The sequence below is a fragment of the Chionomys nivalis genome, chromosome 4, assembly GCF_950005125.1.
Source record: "Chionomys nivalis chromosome 4, mChiNiv1.1, whole genome shotgun sequence".
NCBI classification, from domain to species: domain Eukaryota; kingdom Metazoa; phylum Chordata; class Mammalia; order Rodentia; family Cricetidae; genus Chionomys; species Chionomys nivalis.
Window position 1 is genome coordinate 94,094,749 of NC_080089.1, and position 17,722 is coordinate 94,112,470.

The 17,722-nt window shown below is 43.2% G+C and overlaps 1 protein-coding gene across 1 annotated transcript in view; it reads right to left on the reverse strand.

Moving 5' to 3' along the window:
* Positions 1-17,722, reverse strand: part of Clstn2 (calsyntenin 2) — a 578,116-nt gene that overhangs the window by 27,844 nt on the left and 532,550 nt on the right. Inside the window, exon 9 of the mRNA XM_057766626.1 lies at positions 11,114-11,276. Coding sequence (XP_057622609.1) covers positions 11,114-11,276 — 163 coding nt within the window. The remainder of the gene's footprint in view (positions 1-11,113; positions 11,277-17,722) is intronic.

A 17,722-nucleotide genomic window follows, 5' to 3' on the forward strand; every position in this document is an offset into this window, starting at 1 on the left:
TAGTAGAGTCAATGAGTATCACTGACTAGGTGTGACCTGTGTGTCCAACACCATGTGCAATTTCTTTTTTTTTTTCTTTTTTTTTTGTTTTTCGAGACAGGGTTTCTCTGTGGTTTTGGAGCCTGTCCTGGAACTAGCTCTTATAGACCAGGCTGGTTTCGAACTCACAGAGATCCACCTGCCTCTGCCTCCCAAGTGTTGGGATTAAAGGCGTGTGCCACCACCGCCCGGCCACCATGTGCAATTTCAACATACATCATCTCTTTGAATCTTCATAACTGCCCTGGGAGACAGGCATTCATTATATAGGCACCACATACAATAAAACTTAGGCTTGAAGTTGTAAAGTATACATCCCTGAAATCTGAGTACACCATTTATCTATCATCTCTCCCACCTCAACATCTCACTCAAAGGCTCTATCTCAAAGGTCAATGTCTGTTACAGGCTTGGATGCCAAGGTACCATGTTCTGTATTTCAACTTAGGAATCCCAGGTCTGTGCTGTACTCTGTTTATGAATCAGAAATCTCTAGGAGTGAGATTTAGTTAGCATTTTGCAATGGGAGACACACATAAAATTTGAAGCACATTTTACCCGGTATTAGATGTGATATGAGATATCAAAAATAATAGATACACTGAAAATTTTTTTCTTTTTAATATTGAACGTGTCTACATGGGACATGCAGCTCTTCTGTCAAAATAAACTTGGTCATGAATCATTTTAAAAGAACAAAATATCAAAACTTTGTTTCCAGACATCGTTTTGGAATCCTTAGACTAGATCAACATTTCAAAAACATTTCCTGTTTTATATTAGGTTTTATATTTGATTCCTGTAATTGTAGGCTGTGGAATAGGGTCTTCAGGAGTTTATATTGAGTGGAGAGAGCGACTAAGGTAAATTAAAATATAAGAATTAGATTGCTAAGATAATCTGAGGTTTCTAAGGTAGCACATGATCAATTTCTAAACAACCTGTTTACTCGGTCAGAGGAAAAAATAGCTGCCAAGAGGTCCTTGAAATGAATCAAGTTCTTTCACATACTATTTCATTATTCCTTAAAGATGAGGGTATCTTGGAGCTATAAAGCCCTGTGCTTTATATTTTTATTGCGTATTTCTCTCATCTCACTTCACTTATGCACACGTCTAGCCTTGCCACAGGTATGGCCACAGAAGATGTCCAAGCGTGGGCTTCAGAAGCATAAACCTTCCAAAGGACAAAGAAGACCTACAGCAAGTCTACCTTCAGGAGGTATAGAGGAAGAGAATCTGGTTTCTACCAGACGAGGGAGGTTAAGGAAACGGAAAGGATTAAATCACAGGATGAAATCACCTACAGCTGCTTCCAGGACTGAGCCCCTGGCAGGATGTGTGATATCTGTATGGCACTAAGTAGATTGTACGTAGATGGACCTGCACAGAGAACATGAAAAACACCACAAGTATTGATGTAGCCCACGGAAGAAAAGGAAGTGCCAAGACAGCAGTCAATCCTAAAGGGTCATTAGTGACTGAGGACCAAGAGGTAGATGAGCATCATTTCAATGGATAACCACATGGAAAAGTGACTGGACCCATATTACCCGATAAGTCTGCATCCTCACCTCCCTGATCAACCCACCACTACCCAAGGAAATGGAAAAATGCCAAATTTGAGGAGGTTAAACCGCTCTCACTCACATGGAATGAAGCTTGAAATGAAACCAAGATGGGTGTGGAAGAAACCATTTCATCCTTGTGAATTGCTAGTCTGATCTGATACACGGACAACTCTTTTAACAAAATAAATGTACAGGTTTTGATACCTTTCCCAAGGCCACATGGCCAGGAACAAGGAACATTAAGATTCAGACTTGATCCGACCTTCTTCCTGCACACCATCTGATCAGATGTGGCTGAAAAAGTTGAAAGTGGACTTACTGGCAGGGGACAGGTTGGGACTGATGTGGTGCTGGCAGTGGATACCCAGTTTTGTAGCTTTTGTGGACACTGACTTTGGTGGCAGTTCCCAGAAGCTGGGATGAAGAGGACTGGGAATCCCAGTTGCTTTAAAAACCAGGCAAACAGCTGGCCCCTCAGTGGTTTCCAACCCACTGATTTAACCAAATGTAGACTGAAAACATCTAAATATTCTAAACACAGATACGTCCTTTCCTTGGCATTTGTCTCTAAGCAATAAGAACCATTACAGAACATTTCTACCACATTAGGTCTTTAAAACAATCTGTAGACACTTGAAGAATATAGGAAGGTATTTTTTATGTTTAGGCAAATACTCTACCACTTTATATAAGGAACTTGAGTATCTCTGATGTTTTTGCACCTGCCTGGCAACTGGGAACCAAGCACCAACCCATACTAAAGGACAGTGTTATTTTGCATGCATGATCTGATGCAGCATTCCTATTCTGAAGCAGAGCATTTATTGTGAATGAAAAGCTGCATATCCATCACCTACTGCCTGTCTGTCTTCTGAGAGGTGGGGTCTGCTCACGATAAATGCAGCTCTAAGAGAAATTTAAAGCAAGAGACCTCTGTAACGTGAATACACCAAGTCTCCATCTTATACAAAGGTATTCAGAAAGCTACTGTCTTTCCTGCTATCTTTCCTCTGGCTATTTAGTCTAAGAAATACATGGGAAAGAGTGGAAGCTGTGCTTTCTTTTGCTTGCTCTTTGCAAGGCTTGTGGATGGGGATGCCCCTCAATGAACGCAATTTCACGGATGGTCAACTATCAATTTTGAGCAATGTAAATGGGCAGACTGTCTGAAATCTTGCTTTCTCTTTTTCCCTCATTTTGGTGATGGAGATACCCCTGGAATGCAAAGACGAAGTGAAGTGTGTAATAGACCCTCACAGGCTGCAGCTTTAAAGCTACTTGCATATAACCTCAAAGGGGGTTCACGTCGCTATAAGTTGCAGGTGACTTGCAAAGAAAAATGATCTGTCATCGTGGCTGGCCGTGACACATTTTCATCAAGCTTTCTTAACCCTCTTTTTCTTTAAAAAAAAAAAAAGTGTACCATTTCTCTTGCTTTCATAGCAAATATTTATATGATACTGTAGAGAACAAAACATAAGACTTAGGGATGACCCCAAAAGTCAGATCCCTGAAATTGAGGCTCTAAGTTTATGGAGTCAGAAGGTCACTCATGCATCATCCAGAATATTGATTTTATTCCCCAGACAAAGAAATTGAGAGTCTGGGTGGCAGAACTGTCTTCAAAGACCCGGAGTTGATGAACAGTGGCAGTGAGGTCTAGAGTTCCCTTCTACTCACTCCAAACTCCAGGGCTAGCCTTTTCCTGCTGCAGCCTGATGCTTTAGGTCTTGGCTGGAGTTGTCAGAACTCTGAGATAATGTCAAGGACATCTGGCAACAGATTTGCTTCAGATTCCAGCAGCCTCTAGTGCTCTTTGGCTGTGGTGATCTCGTACTGGTGGTATGTATCGGCATTCAGATCCAGGTTCTATGCCCCTGGCATGGCACAGAGTGGGGTCTAGATTATGCTCTTGTCACATGCTGTTGAGATGCCCATAGGGGAGCCTACCTAAGGTGCTCAACACAGTGCCTAGTGCATGTGTGCAATTCAAATATGGGGCCTAGGACCAGGGGTAGTTTGTGCTGTTTCCTAAATTTGACCTTGGTCTCCCTTTAGAAGGGGCATTCTGTGAGAAAGAAGTTTCATAAGACTCCTTGGGGAATGCTGTCTGGATAGAGAGCACTCTATGCTGCTGTGTGCCTTCCTTTTTTTCAGAAGCAGAAACCCAAGGGATGGAGAATAACTTGAACACAGACTTTATTAAAAGAAATTTGTACTAAATTAGACCAAGCTCATTAAGTGGAAGAATATAGCCCAAGTCTCTGCACCAATGTTAGAGCCTGGAAGAAGGGAAAAAATGACCTGAAAATGCACAGCAAATCTCAGGGCCACAGGTGGCTCCAGTTGCACGGCATGAGGCTCATACGCCACCAATTACAACCCTTGGACTATGTCTGTCTTTTGATCCCTTTGAGCCTTTTTTCCCCTTTGTCTTCACTTTAAAACTCCAATGAATATTTTGTATCTGCCCTATTAAACCTCCATTTTTTGGATTTTTTTCCTCTATCTCCTGTTGTCATAGTTAAGTCAGGGTTAGGACTGAGCAAAAATAGGCCCCAGGATGGAAAGGAAGAATCCAAGATTGGTGGTATCATTAGGAATGAGGAGAGAGCCTGTATGTTCTAGAAAGACCAGCATTATCTAAACTGCAGAGACAGGGGTCAGTTAGCACTAGGAAGAGTGCCACAGGTATGGGGCACTGTGCTGAAATACATCAAGGAAAATGGGGATGAGACAAGGAGCAGCCTGGTTTTCCTGAGTGTGCCTCTAAAGCTCCTCACGCGTAAAGCCACTTGACTAAAAGAATCCCTGCTCAAGTGTCCAACAAACACACAGAGGGAACTCAGAGATACTCTAGTCTACCGCAGGATAGGTGCCCGGGACTGTTGCCTTCTATGGCATCTTCTAGAAACCTTAAGACTCTGTAAAACACTGTCATGAGTTGGCAGCTATCTGGTCTACCTCCTTGCACAGGTAGCCTATAGGACCTGGATAGTTAGGTCCAATGTAGATGTCCAGGAGCTAAACAGATGTGGCTATCTGATTTTTCATAGTATTTGTAATTGAACTCAGTTTACTCAGTTTTGTTCTTACAAGTGAAAACCTAAAGAAAAGGGATTCACCTAGTATTTAAATGACCTACCTTGTCGTGTCCTGCTATTCTTTGAATTTGTCATTCTTAGGTTCACAGATTGCTAGTTTGGTTCCCAGAGTGACAATGTTGAAAGGTAGATGGACATTTGAAAACTGAGACCTGGGTGGGTAATCACAAGAACGGCCTTTTCCAGAGCTTTAGATTAGAGTCTTAGCATGGCATCTTTTCTGCTTGCATATTCTTTTACCGTTGTGATGCTATGTGTCAAGAGGTGACATAGCCAGGAGACCCCTGCCAGAGCCAGTGCCAGGCTCTTCGGAATTGGTTAATGCAAATGAAGAATTCAAAGACTTTCCTCGCAATTTTGTGAGGCTGCATGCACTAGGCCTCGCTGGCAACGTTTCTTAAGTGTAAATGAAGTCTCATTTTTTTAATTACTGGAAAAATACCAATGAAAATGAAGTTCCGCTGATTGCATGCCTTTTAAATTCACCAACAGGACACAGTAGGCTAATTGGGTCTGCAGAACACAGCCCAGCAACCGAGCTGGAGCCAGCTCCCAGTAGAACCCAACACACAGCGCCCATCAAATCATTTTCTATTCACTTTGTCCGATCCCAACCGGAAATTTCGCAAATGAGAACCAGTTCCCTAGTAATCCTCAGAAGCACCATAAAGCTCCCCACGCTTGCAAGTCCAAGGCAATTAGAGGGACACACACAGGGCTTGGCACTATGTGTGTAAGCAGACAGCAGAAGGCTGAGAAATGTGGAGACGAGGGCTGCTCTGCGGGGCATCAATTTCACAGGGCTGCATCTCATTGGAAGATCCTTTGATATGTCATACCAGACAGAAAAGTGGCTCCCAGAAAAATGCAGGATTTATAGGAATCCAAATTCTTTAACCAGGCAGGCAGCATGGTATCCTGAGACTCAGTTTCAACTCCTTTCCTCTAACTCCTCCCGGATGCCTCCTGGGTCATGTACCTTGCAGTGCTAGGGAGATTTGAGTAGGCTCATGCCCCCCGCTGTCACCTCCCTTCCCTTCTTTATGAGGTCTTACTCATTCTATATTTTAAAGATTAAGATTTGGGGGGAAATCACAGGAGTCATTCCTCTTGGGAAAGTACCCAATTTTTCTCCTTGAACCCACAAACAGCTTGATTACATCCCTGACTGAATTTCTAGCCATGATTCCATAGTTTTCCTTCTGATACGGTTCTACAGCTTTCTTTCTGACTAATGCATGGATCTTGGGAAGGCAGAGTCCATGGGTAAGGGCTAGCCTGAGGGGAGGGGAGGAAAGTGAATCAATGCAGGGCAGCTGAGGAGAGCTGGGGCCACGGGTGTTAGAGTAGGCCTAGTGCTTGTAGATTGTCCATTGTGTCAGATTTAGATGAAAGAAACGAAGGAAGGTGGGGGAAGTACAGAACATATGTTAAAGTGACACATTCATTCACATGAAACATGCCAAGCACACAATTCCTCATGGAACCTTGAGAGGCAGGCTTTACTCTTATTTGAGAAATTAGAGTTTAGAAGCTCAGCACAGGTGATGCTGGCATCATCACAGTGCTTGGTTCAAATCCCATCAGAGGCATGGAGTTGGTATGAAACAAGACACGGGGACCAAGGGAACAGGACAGAGGACCTAGAAATAAATCCAGCCACCTATAGCCAGTGGATTCCCAGTAGCAAGAGTATAAACTGAGAGAGGACAGCCTGCTCAACAAACAGCGCTGGGCAAACCAGACATCTTCATGCAGGAAATGAAACTTACATTTCCATTATTCTTCATTCTGTATTTTAAAAAAATCGACCGAAACGAATCAAAGGCTTAAAACTCTGAAACTTCTAAAAGAAAACATACCAGAAATATTGGCACAGGCAATGAAATGAGATTACATCAAATTAGAAAGCTTCTGTACAGCAGAAGGAAAAAAATGAAGAGACAACCCACACAAAAGAAAATCTTTGCTAACTATCCATTCTACAGGGGATCAATATCCAGAATATATAAAGAGTTCAAAGAACTAACAATTTCATCAAAAATTATCAAATGATCTGAAGAGATACTACTCAAAAGAAATACTACAAATGGCTAATAAATATATGAAAATTGCTTAAATAGCTTTAGCCTTCAGGGAAAAGCAAATTAAATTTTATAATTCAGCCATACTACTCTGGTACATATATATCTGGAGAAGCTTAAGTCAATACACTTATCCACAAACCTGTGTTTGTTTTTGCACTACTTACAATAATTAGGATATCCAATTTACCTAGGTACCCATTAACAGACAAACTATATATGGAAAACACACATATGTGTACACACACATATACATGTACACACACATACAATGATGAATGAAATCATGCTATTTGCAGGAAAATGGTTACAACTAGAGATCGTGGTAAGAAAAATCAGGCAGATACAGACAGCTATCATATCTTCTCTCATGTGGAAACTAGAAAAAAAAATGAAAACAGATAGCTTCTAGAGAAAGGTCCTGTGGGGCACAGTGGCGTTAGCACCCTGGAGCCAGGAAGGCATAAGGCTGGCATGTAACTCAAACTCAGAGTTTTCGGCCTCCAAGTCTTCTCTCTCTTTTTTTTTTTTTGTTGCTTCTTGGAGGATTAAGGAAGCACACTGCTGGTTAGCAAGAGGAGGACTGGCTTTTGGGTTTTGAGATGATGGGGTTACAGGAAGTAGAGAGATCGCAGCACCTGCATCAGCACCTATCAGCTCCTGCAGTGCCCACCAGGAACTGATAGTAGGAACTGCCACTCAGCAGAGTAGACAGAGAAAGACTCAAGACCTCATCCACCCAAGGACGTGCCTGGAAAAAGAGCCAAAATGCAAATGACCATTTGTCCTGGTCGGTTTTTATTGTTAGCTGGACACAAAACAGTCACCTAGAAAGAGAAAACTTCAACTGAGGAACTGCCCAGATCAGATTGGCCTGTGGCCATGTCTGTGGGTGTTTCTCTTGATGACTGATGTGGGCAGGTTTAGGCCCCTGTGGGAGGCGCCATCCCTAGGCAGGTGAGACTGCACGAGAGCTGGGCATGGGCCAGCAAGCAGCATACGTCCATGTTTATTAACTCCAGTTTCCTTCCTGGAGTTCCTGCCCTGACTTCTCTCAAGGGTGAGTTTTCAAAGTGTAGGATGAAGTGAACTCCTTCCTCTTCTATGCTGTTTTTGGAGTTTATCATAGCAACATGATGAAGCCAGGGCAACAACTTAGCATTCATTCTTCCTGCTATATTATAAACATATACCTGGGTGAAGTGACTTTCAAATAAACTGTAATCATATGTCCTTTTGAGCTGGCACTTACAGACTCACAGCACCCTCTTCACATGTGGTCTGTGAAGGGAACAACTTCAAGCATAGACTTAAAGAGGACACAAAGAATATTCTCCACCCTCACTCACATCTGCCAAGAGGGTCTTTCATAACTGCTATGGACTAAGGCCGCTAGAATGTTTCTAATACCTCTTTCTTAATGGATGTGCTTTATGGTGTGTGTGTGTGGGGGGGGGCATTTGTGTACTGGGAGAGTGCATAGTGGTTGTGGTGATGTCAGATTATTTGTCCTATTAATATATATAAATATGTAAGTATATATATGTATTAATACATACTGACTAATATGTATTAATTAATTATTTTATTAATTGAGAAAGCCAAAAAAATGTTAGTTGACAAGGTGGATAAACTGTAGTATTTATTTATTTATTTATTTATTTATTTATTTGTTGGCTTTTTGAGACAGGGTTTCTCTGTAGCTTTGGAGCCTTTCCTGGAACTAGCTCTGTAGACCAGGCTGGTCTCGAACTCACAGAGATCCGCCTGCCTCTGCCTCCCAAGTGCTGGGATTAAAGGCGTGTGCAACAACCGCCCGGCTGTAGTATTTATATATACTATTTGTACAATACTTTCAGTTTTACTTCTAGACACACCACAACCATCACTTCCCTGCTCTCTTAGCTGTGGTCAGATAGATTGCTCTGGGCAATATGAGGACTAAAGTGACCAGTATCCCTGATAGGCAGAAGCTCTTGGAGCTTGTACACACTTAGCCGTGCTTTCTTTCTTTGTACTTAGTGAGGTGGTTGCTGTCCTTGCTTGGGTCCCACACTGATGATAAAGCAGGGAAGCAACTGGTAAAGAATACCAAGACGCAGGTATTCATTAACTGAGACTTGGCGCATGCTTGTCACTGCGGGGCACCAGCCTATTCTACCTGGTTCAGGGGTGGTCTTAATTATTTACAGAATCACTTTTTATTTGGTGGGATTGTTTTCCCACCTCTGGTGGCAAGCATATAACTGGGGGAGCAGGAGCAGTAGCTGTAACTGACTTGGGGTGACAAGAACCCAGATGTGATCTCTGAGGGCATGAAATCATGGTGAAGTTTGTAGAAGGATGTACCTAGGGGTGTCTTCTCTTACAGGTTCTCTTCAGGCTATATCCAGTAATACCCATGTTGGTATCTGGCTGGGGCTCTGAGCTACACCAAGGCCCCCACTTCAGCACAGCTGTGTCCAATGCTTAATAAGTTCTGTTCAACCTCTATGTTAGAGCCTTGATCTATCTGTTAGTTTCATGGATCCTTGCCATAGGTACAATCTTCTCCTCGTCACCTTTAGGAGCCTACAATAATGAAAAGATTTTCATCCACAAGTCCTGTAAAAATGTTAAACAAGGCTTGTCACCCTTGGGTGAAAGATGTCACACATGACATGGGTAGCCTCAGCTCAGGAACACCTATTTTTATTTTTCACTGATCTGTGTCTACTCCCCAGCTTTTGCTTCCCAAAGCTCAGAGTGTATACTATACTCCTCTTTCCATATTTGTCCCATGAAGCTGCTCCAAAACCACTCTTTATCCAGCCCACAGAGACCTGTGACTCCCCTAAGTCACTCCTGTGTCAACTGAGCTACAGAGAGCAAATTGTTATATGGTTAGCTTCTGATACCCACAGGTTTTTCAGGTGGCTCAAAAATATATCTTTAAAACTTGTGTCTGTACTTCATATTTACAGGCATTTAAAATGACTAAACAATGTGGTATATGTACTATTTGTAGAGTATTTATCTTGCATTATGGGATATAAATAGTCAAGAAAACAAAGTATACAGGAGATTGTACAGTGTTATGGAATAGTCTTTTTGTACACTGTGAAGATGTGTTGCTGTCATTGGTTTAGTAAAGAGCTAATGGTCAGTATCTAGGCAGGAAGAGGTTAGTGAGACCCACAGAGAGGGAAAAAGGGAGCAGGGAATGAAGAAGGGCAGAGTTTCCAGGATGTGGAGAGAAAAAGCAAGGTGAACTTGTCATGCTGATAAAAGGTACTGCCATGCGGTAGAATGTTGATAAAAAAAATGGGTTAATTTAAGGTGTAAGAGCTAGTTAGTAATACACCTAAGCTATCGGCCAAGCATTTATAATTAATAATAAGTCTGTATGTTATTTATTGGTGAGTTGATGGTCCCGATGAAAAATATCACCTATTGTGTGGGGTTATATGTAGGAACAATGTCATCTTAACTGGGCTTGAGCAAGGCTTTGGTGTCCATGTGAGATGTGGGAACCAATTTCTTGAAACTACTGTGGGATGGTTACATTAAGAGCACCTCTCCCCCTCACCACTGAGTGGTGACTGGTTAATTACAATCTCGGAGGCGTTCACAGATTCAATCAACACAAGGTTGGGTCTTACCTCAGAGTGCTATCTGCCTACTTGAGAGCATCCTCCTTCCCCTCTAGTTGCCCTCGGTGGGCTTCAAAGAATCCCCAGTATTCAAGGAAACAGAAACAGACTAGAAGAAATGGACCTCTCCATGAGTAGCATTGGCTAAGGGCCTCTGTCCTAAGAGGTGAGGGACAGGGTTGAGGCTAGGTCAGTATCGAGGGCTGAGGATACCTCAAGAATGGCCCCTATGATTGCATGGCTTGTGGACAATTTGCTTCTCATAGCCCTGGGTTTGTAGATGCCCGGGGTTTGGACACTTGAGTGACAATGAGATCCTTGGTTTCTAAGCAACCTTGAGACAATTGACAATTTTGATCAGGGATTCTACATTCAACCCTTCATATATGCAGCCACTGTGTGGAACCAGTTAATATCCCAGAATAATAAAACAGCCTTAGTAACTCAGAGGCATCCATGAACTTGTCTAGGTTGAGCTAAAATAAAAATCTATTCTCAAGCCTGCTGTTCCACTGTTACTTAGAGCTAGTGTCTGGATTAATGCTTACTTTTCTGAGTACTGTTTTGTTAGTAAAGAACTAGCAACTTAAACCAGCTAGCTTTCGTGTTATCTTTTCTTTTTTCTCTAACAATATCTCCCATGGACAGCACACAGAGTTGAAAGAGGGCTCCACTTAGGGTTACCTTGCCAACAGGCGCCGACAGTAAGTTGCATGGCTATATGAGATGGATGAATGGGCCAGTCATTGGTCACCAGGTATGGTTCATATGTTGCTCCATCCATGTATAGGGTGACCACAGGAAACTCCACATTGATGACATAGTAATGCCACTCTTTGTCACAAATCTAATGGGGAGAAAGAACACACACAGAGAAGTAACACTTAAAACAGGATCTACAATGTGACATCAAACAGCCTTTTAAAGTCTCATTCTGAAAGTAGAGGAAGATGTTTTGGGGTCAGAAATTATTACCCCAAAGACTTAGAGAACATAATTTTGACATATATCACACACTGAGGTTATCAAACTCTTTATCAAACACAATAAAAACAAGAATTACAAATGGACCCAGTCATTGGCTGAGTACAGACACCCTTTAGAGTTCGCATAATCAGCTCCAGGAACCAATCTGACTTTAAAATCTGCAGATGTTCAAGATTTTTTGGTAGAAAATGATGTTGCATTTGCAGTTAGCATATGCATATCCTCCTGTGTATGTTAAATAAACTCCAGATAACTTAAAATTCCCAATGTGAGTAAATTCTTAAATAATCGCTCAGCTGTATTGATTAGGGACTAACAACAAGAAAGAAAAAGCCTACTTATATTCAATAGGGGAGCCATTCCTCAGTTGGGTGGATTCATGCATGCAGAACCTTTAGCCACAGAGGGCAGACAGACTGCATTTGACAATGTGCAGAAAGAACATCTTGTTCACATAATCCCCACTATTTTTGGTGGACAGGTAGAAGTGTCTTCAATGGACAAGGTGCAGGTTAATGCATTTTTCTAAGTTCTGGGATAGATGGAGCTGTACAAAGAATAGTGCTGCAATGAAAGTAAAACTAGAGATTGAGATACATGAGGAGAGAAGAAAGGACAGGGAAAGAAGAGAACAGCAGAGTGGTTCGAATTCAGAGTTGGAGAAGGAGGAAGAAGCAGGAACCCCAAGGAATCAGAGCCCTTAATCCTACTGCTTAGGGCTCATCAGAGAATCTAGTGTATCCTGGCTCTTCTAATTCAAGGAAAAGATTCCAAGGGAGACAGACTTCTTAGCAGAATTCTGCCTTCCTTCATCTTGGGGCACCCGGGGGAAGCAGAGAAGAGCCACAGATGAAACTTTTTACCTGTACTGAGGACTAGTTACTCCTAACTATGTCTTCACAGCCTGCCACACTCAGGGTCCTGTTCTTTCTCAGGGCACTTGTAGAATGTGGGGAAAGGGTGGTGTGACTGTTGATTCCGACTGTCATCCTCACTGGGCTGAGAAACCCATAGAGAATCAGTGAGCCACACCTCTGGTGTGTCTGTGAAGACCTTTCCAGGGATGATTGCCTCCATATGGCTCTGACCTAATGAATTAATAAATCCCTTAATGGATTCATTATATGGCTATATTACTAGGAGGTGGCAAAAACTAAGGATGTGGGACCTAGTTGGAGGAAGTGGTTACTAGGAAGGCGTCCTTGGAACTGTATCTCACTCTACACATTTCTTGTGTTTCTTGACTACCAAGGATGGCTTGGCTCTGCCTTTCTTTCCCTCTTTGTTATGATAAACTGACATCTCCGAAACAATGAGCAGAAGTAGTTTCTCCCCTCCTCTTAGGTAGCTGGTTATAGTGATGTACAAGTAACTGATATGGTAGGAGTCACATTTTCTGACCCAAGAGACCAGACTCACACTGTACAATTTATAACAAAAATGTGGGGAGGAAGGCAGGAGACAGAAAAGGCAGCCAGACTGGAGAATAGTGGTCCCTTCCCTCTGTGCAAGCCTGGGCTCTCCTTTGTGTTCAGTCTCCTCTGCACCCCGTGGAATCCTCTGAAGTGTTTCTCATCTGTATCATTTTCTCTCCATCACCCCTGCCACAGATGGCAGGAGAGGCTGATGAGTTCTGCATGAAGGGGACCCCAAGGTGAGGGCATCAAAGCCCTCCCTCCATCCTGTACTGGATTAAATGTGCTGTTTCTCATGAATAGATAACACCAACAGGGATGCTAAATGATCTTTTCCCTTTCATTTTGGAATAAGAATTTCTTCCTTAATGTTCTTTTTATATTGTCCCTTCTCATATCTCAGAAAATTACTTCTTTTGAAGCCTATTAGTCTGATAAAGCCTGATGAATATTTTAGGGACTATAGTAGGAGGTTCAAGCAGGAAGGGTCCACAAGGGTCACTCCAATGTCTTGTTGAATTCAGTGAGAGTCCCTGACTCAGTTTACCCTCCCCACCTTATTGATGAGACCATATCTGAATGTAGAGATATTGGGGTGAGCCTGTGACTAGAGGGGGTAATTCCAGGTTATAGTGGTGGAACACAGCAGGAACTCTGAGTTTAGGGTTGTTGGAAGGGGAGTGTCTGAATGAAGCTCCCAACTCAAGGGACCTCAGTGCAGCCTGTGTGTGGAGCTGGAGTCAAGGATAGCCAGGCAGCAGAAGAGACCTAGAAAATGGTTCACATCCTGGAGGTATTTCAAGAAGTATCTGGAAGCTCTGGCTAGGTCCAGGGTGACAGTGAAGTATTCCTGCACACATTTCCTCTTCCGTGGAAAGTAAGCCAACAGGGATAGCTCTGTCCTGGGTCCCATCACTAGCCTCATGGCAGTCATCCTCTCTGTGGACATGTAGGTTGCTCCCATGTGCCTCAGCCAATCATATCACACCCTGTGACTGCTGAAGATGAAGTGGAATGTCCCCTGGCTCGATTTCTCAACATTCAGCCTTTTCATAAGAAAGTATTTCTAGGATAAGTAAGAACCATTTCATATCCTAAGAGCATCAGAGCCCTTCCCAGGATGGTAGTTTTTCCTAGAGACTTTTCCTATAGTTTTGTTGCCTTGTGCTTCGTTGATAGGCAGCTACGACACCTCTCATGATACAGGGAGCCTGCATCCTGAGCTAAGTCTCATGGTGGAGGTGAAGAGGCTTTCCCATCCTCATTAGCATATCCAAGGCTCTAAGCAGTCTTCAAGAATATGCCTTTAACACATTTTCAACCTTGAAGAAGGGGACATACATTTCTATTTACAGTTTTTGTATAAATATCCCAAGAAACAACAGCCATGAAAGCCCTATTTGGATCACATGGTCTGTTAATTTGAAAGTTTGTGGGTATCAGTTAATGTTGGCATTGAAAATGCAATTGGAAATATATATATATTCTCTCATCGTATTAATTTTATAACAATGATTACAAATGGTGCTATAATCAATTTCTTGGGCATAAATATTTTTCTGCATTTCTGAACATATTCTTAAAAAAGATTCCTGAAAGGATATTAAACGGCTCAAATATCATAGTTATTTTAAGGTTCTTGATACATACAGGGATATTTTTCCAGCTAAAGATTATAACTCTTTATTCTTTTACACAGAGATTGTGAAAAGGTTCCTGTATGTACTGTTGCCACATTAAGTACAAAAAAAAATTTAAAAAGGAGGGAATATCCCAGAAGTTTATGGAGGAACACATCTTGTCTCATTTCTGTAATGAATCACAATAGAGGTACAGGTCATGCGTTCCCAAATCAAAACAGAGGCTACCACAGATGTGAGGAACAGAGGGATGAGCAGAGCTGCACACATGAGCTCTTAATTGGGTATCCAAACAGTCTTCTGGTTCATACCTAGCTTACGGCTGCAGACCTGTCCCGATGAGCTATGTCAGCAGTGAAGGAAATGCCTAATTAGAGTTTCATAAATGTGGATCTATGATCAGGAAGAGACCCACATTGACCCGTGGCTAGAGCGGCATGGACAAATTGTAATTGAAAAATGATCAAGCCAGGAGGCAGCAAAGTAGAAGTCTTGCTACATAGGTCAACCAAGACAAGGCAAGTAGGCAAAGTGACCTTTCCTTGGGGGAGAGACAAACTTTAGTTCTTAGCTGCTTGTGAATCACTGGCAACCCTAACTAGCTTGACACCCCGTTCCATGGTGCCCCTGAGTGGATGCCCAAGGCAGGACCTAGACAAAGCCACCTCCTTCTCCACCTCTTTCTCAGATGGGATTATGTTAGGTGGCCATGGATGCTCTTTAGATGGTGAGTAAAAAAGAGGCCAGAGATTCAGAGACCCACACCAAGGGAGGGTACGACTCTGGCAGTTTCTCTTCACAGCTGTTGACCGCCTGATTCAAATATCACATCCATGTTGGAAGTTCTAACTTAGTTTCCCCTTTAAGTTGGGTGTTTTTCAACACAGCTCTTCAGCATATGACACACTGATCTGCCAAGCACTGTGTCAATTCCTGTATCTATTGAGGTTGTGAGAGACAAGCAGAGCTCATGAGACAGATTCTCTGCCTTCCTGAGTTTCAGTCGAATGGGGAGGGGGGCAGGGAGGGGAGGGGGAAGAGTGAGGGGACTGCATACCAAAATATGGAATGGGGATTTAAATGAATGTTGTAAGTCAGGTGCAGAGTACTTGGAGGCTCCAGAGAAAGAATGGAGAGATCTTTCCAGCTGGGAGAGAGTGGAATTGAGGGTGAATGCTGCAGACTGTGGAGGTTTCACTGGGCATAGAAGGTAGAATAAATCTCAAGCAAATGAAACAGAAACCTTTTAGTTCTTTAATCAGCCATTTTTCCCACTGTTGGAGGCACCGGTTTGGCAGCATATGGTGGCTAATTCTTTCAGTCATTTCTTTCTGTAGAGACGTGCAAAAAGCATAGCGTATTTTGTGAAGAACCATCCCCAAACCTAGCTGCAGCTTCTAGTTCAACGGAGGCGTTGATGACAGGCTTCTCACAACCTGGAGTTCATAGTTATTCATAGTTATGCAAGGTAAGTATATGCTGTGTTGTGTGTGTGTGTGTGTGTGTAAGTATATGCTGTGTGTGTGTGGTGTGTGTATGTGGTGTGTGGTGTGTGTATGTGTGTAAGTATATGCTGTGTGTGTGGTGTGTGTATGTGGTGTGTGTATGTGTGTGTATATGTGTGTGTAGTGTGTATGTGTGGTGTGGTGTGTGTATATGGTGTGTGTATGTGTGTGTGTATGCGTGTGTGTGGTATGGTGTGTATGTGGGGTGTGGTATATTAGGAAGAAGGGAAGCAGGAGACACAGATGCAGATTTGGGTAGATAGGTGTTCAGGAGAGGTGAGGAATGCAAGGCAGGCTGCAAGCATCCTTCAGGGCTGGAGGACTGAGGACCCGAATTGCCTTTTGTGTGTAGGCAACAGGAAGTCTGGAGCTCTCTGGGCTGGGGCAGGGGTGATGTTTATAACAATCAGTTTGGGACCCGCTCCATTTGGAAACAGCTTTTCACATTCTTACTTAGACTATCCAACCCCCTGTTAAAGCAGGAGGTTCAAATTTGCTCTAGGGAAAAGAGAAGGAAAGAAATGACAAGGCTTCCTATCCCAAGATGGAGCTTGTAAACTTCTTGGGAGTTGGAGGTGACACTCAGGCCAGCACAGGCTTTGGGCTTCGATGTTTCACTTCCTGTCCTTTCTTTTCACACAATGGCAGTGTTTGTGCATCACACTGATCACACCAGAGCCTCCAGCAGATCCTTAGCTGCTGGACAGTGGGCTCACCCGCCACATTATCCCCGAACAACCTCAGCTGGAGATTCTTCAGGAACTTCAGATTCATCATGTCCCGAACTGGGCTCAACAGTGCTCCCCTCCCACACCAGCCTAAACATGCCCTCTGGGCTCCTGTCTCGTGATCTGTCATCTAAGGCACCCCTGCCCGCACGGCTCCCACAGGTTATTTTAATGTCTTGTTCCCATGCTTCTGTCTTGTTCTCTCTCCCCTCTGCCACTCAACACCCCACTCCTTCTCAGCACTTGCCAAGAGGTAGAGAGAGGGATCGCTGACTGAGAAGGCAGACCTGGTACAGACAGTAAGATGTTTGAGCAACAAAGAGGTCTGTCCAATGGTATAAAAGTGGGTTGGTTAGAGTGACAGGTTTGCCCTGGGGCTTGTGCAAACCACAAAATGAGATGGACAAGGAAGTGAAATGAGGGATCAGGAAAGAGTCCATGTAGACTGAGTCTGGGGTTCTGGAGTAACTGGTTGAATATCGCACATTCTATATTAATTTCTTAGGATTTCTGTTCTGAACTTGGGAAGAAAAATCTTTCCAATTCTTTGCTGCCACACTGGTTAAGTGAGAATGATGATAACAGTATCACTCGTGGGGTCGTGTGCATTTAGTAAAGGACCTACAATGCTCAGCACATATTTCTAGTCTTTCCTCTTCCAAAATACACTGGGATGCTGGGTAAACTGGCAACATTAAAATAAAGAGAAAGGCTAAGATCTATGGAAAGAGAGCTCTTCCGACATCAAGCACGAAGGAATTAAAGGTGAGAATTGAGACTAAGGGTGGCTGAGGGCTGAGCCTCACCCATCACTGGGAGCTACAAAGGCCCTTGGGGAGAAGAACCGGCATTTAGGTCCTTGTCCCTCTGCAAAAAGATACCTTGAGCTGGGTTGGTTGCATGAAGGTGGCACATACACATAGGGGACAGCTTGAAGCCTGGATCCCAGGACAAATACGGCTGCTGACCTAGGCTGAAGGGTGGAAGCCAGCCTAGTGCCTTGTGTCTTAGACTCGCT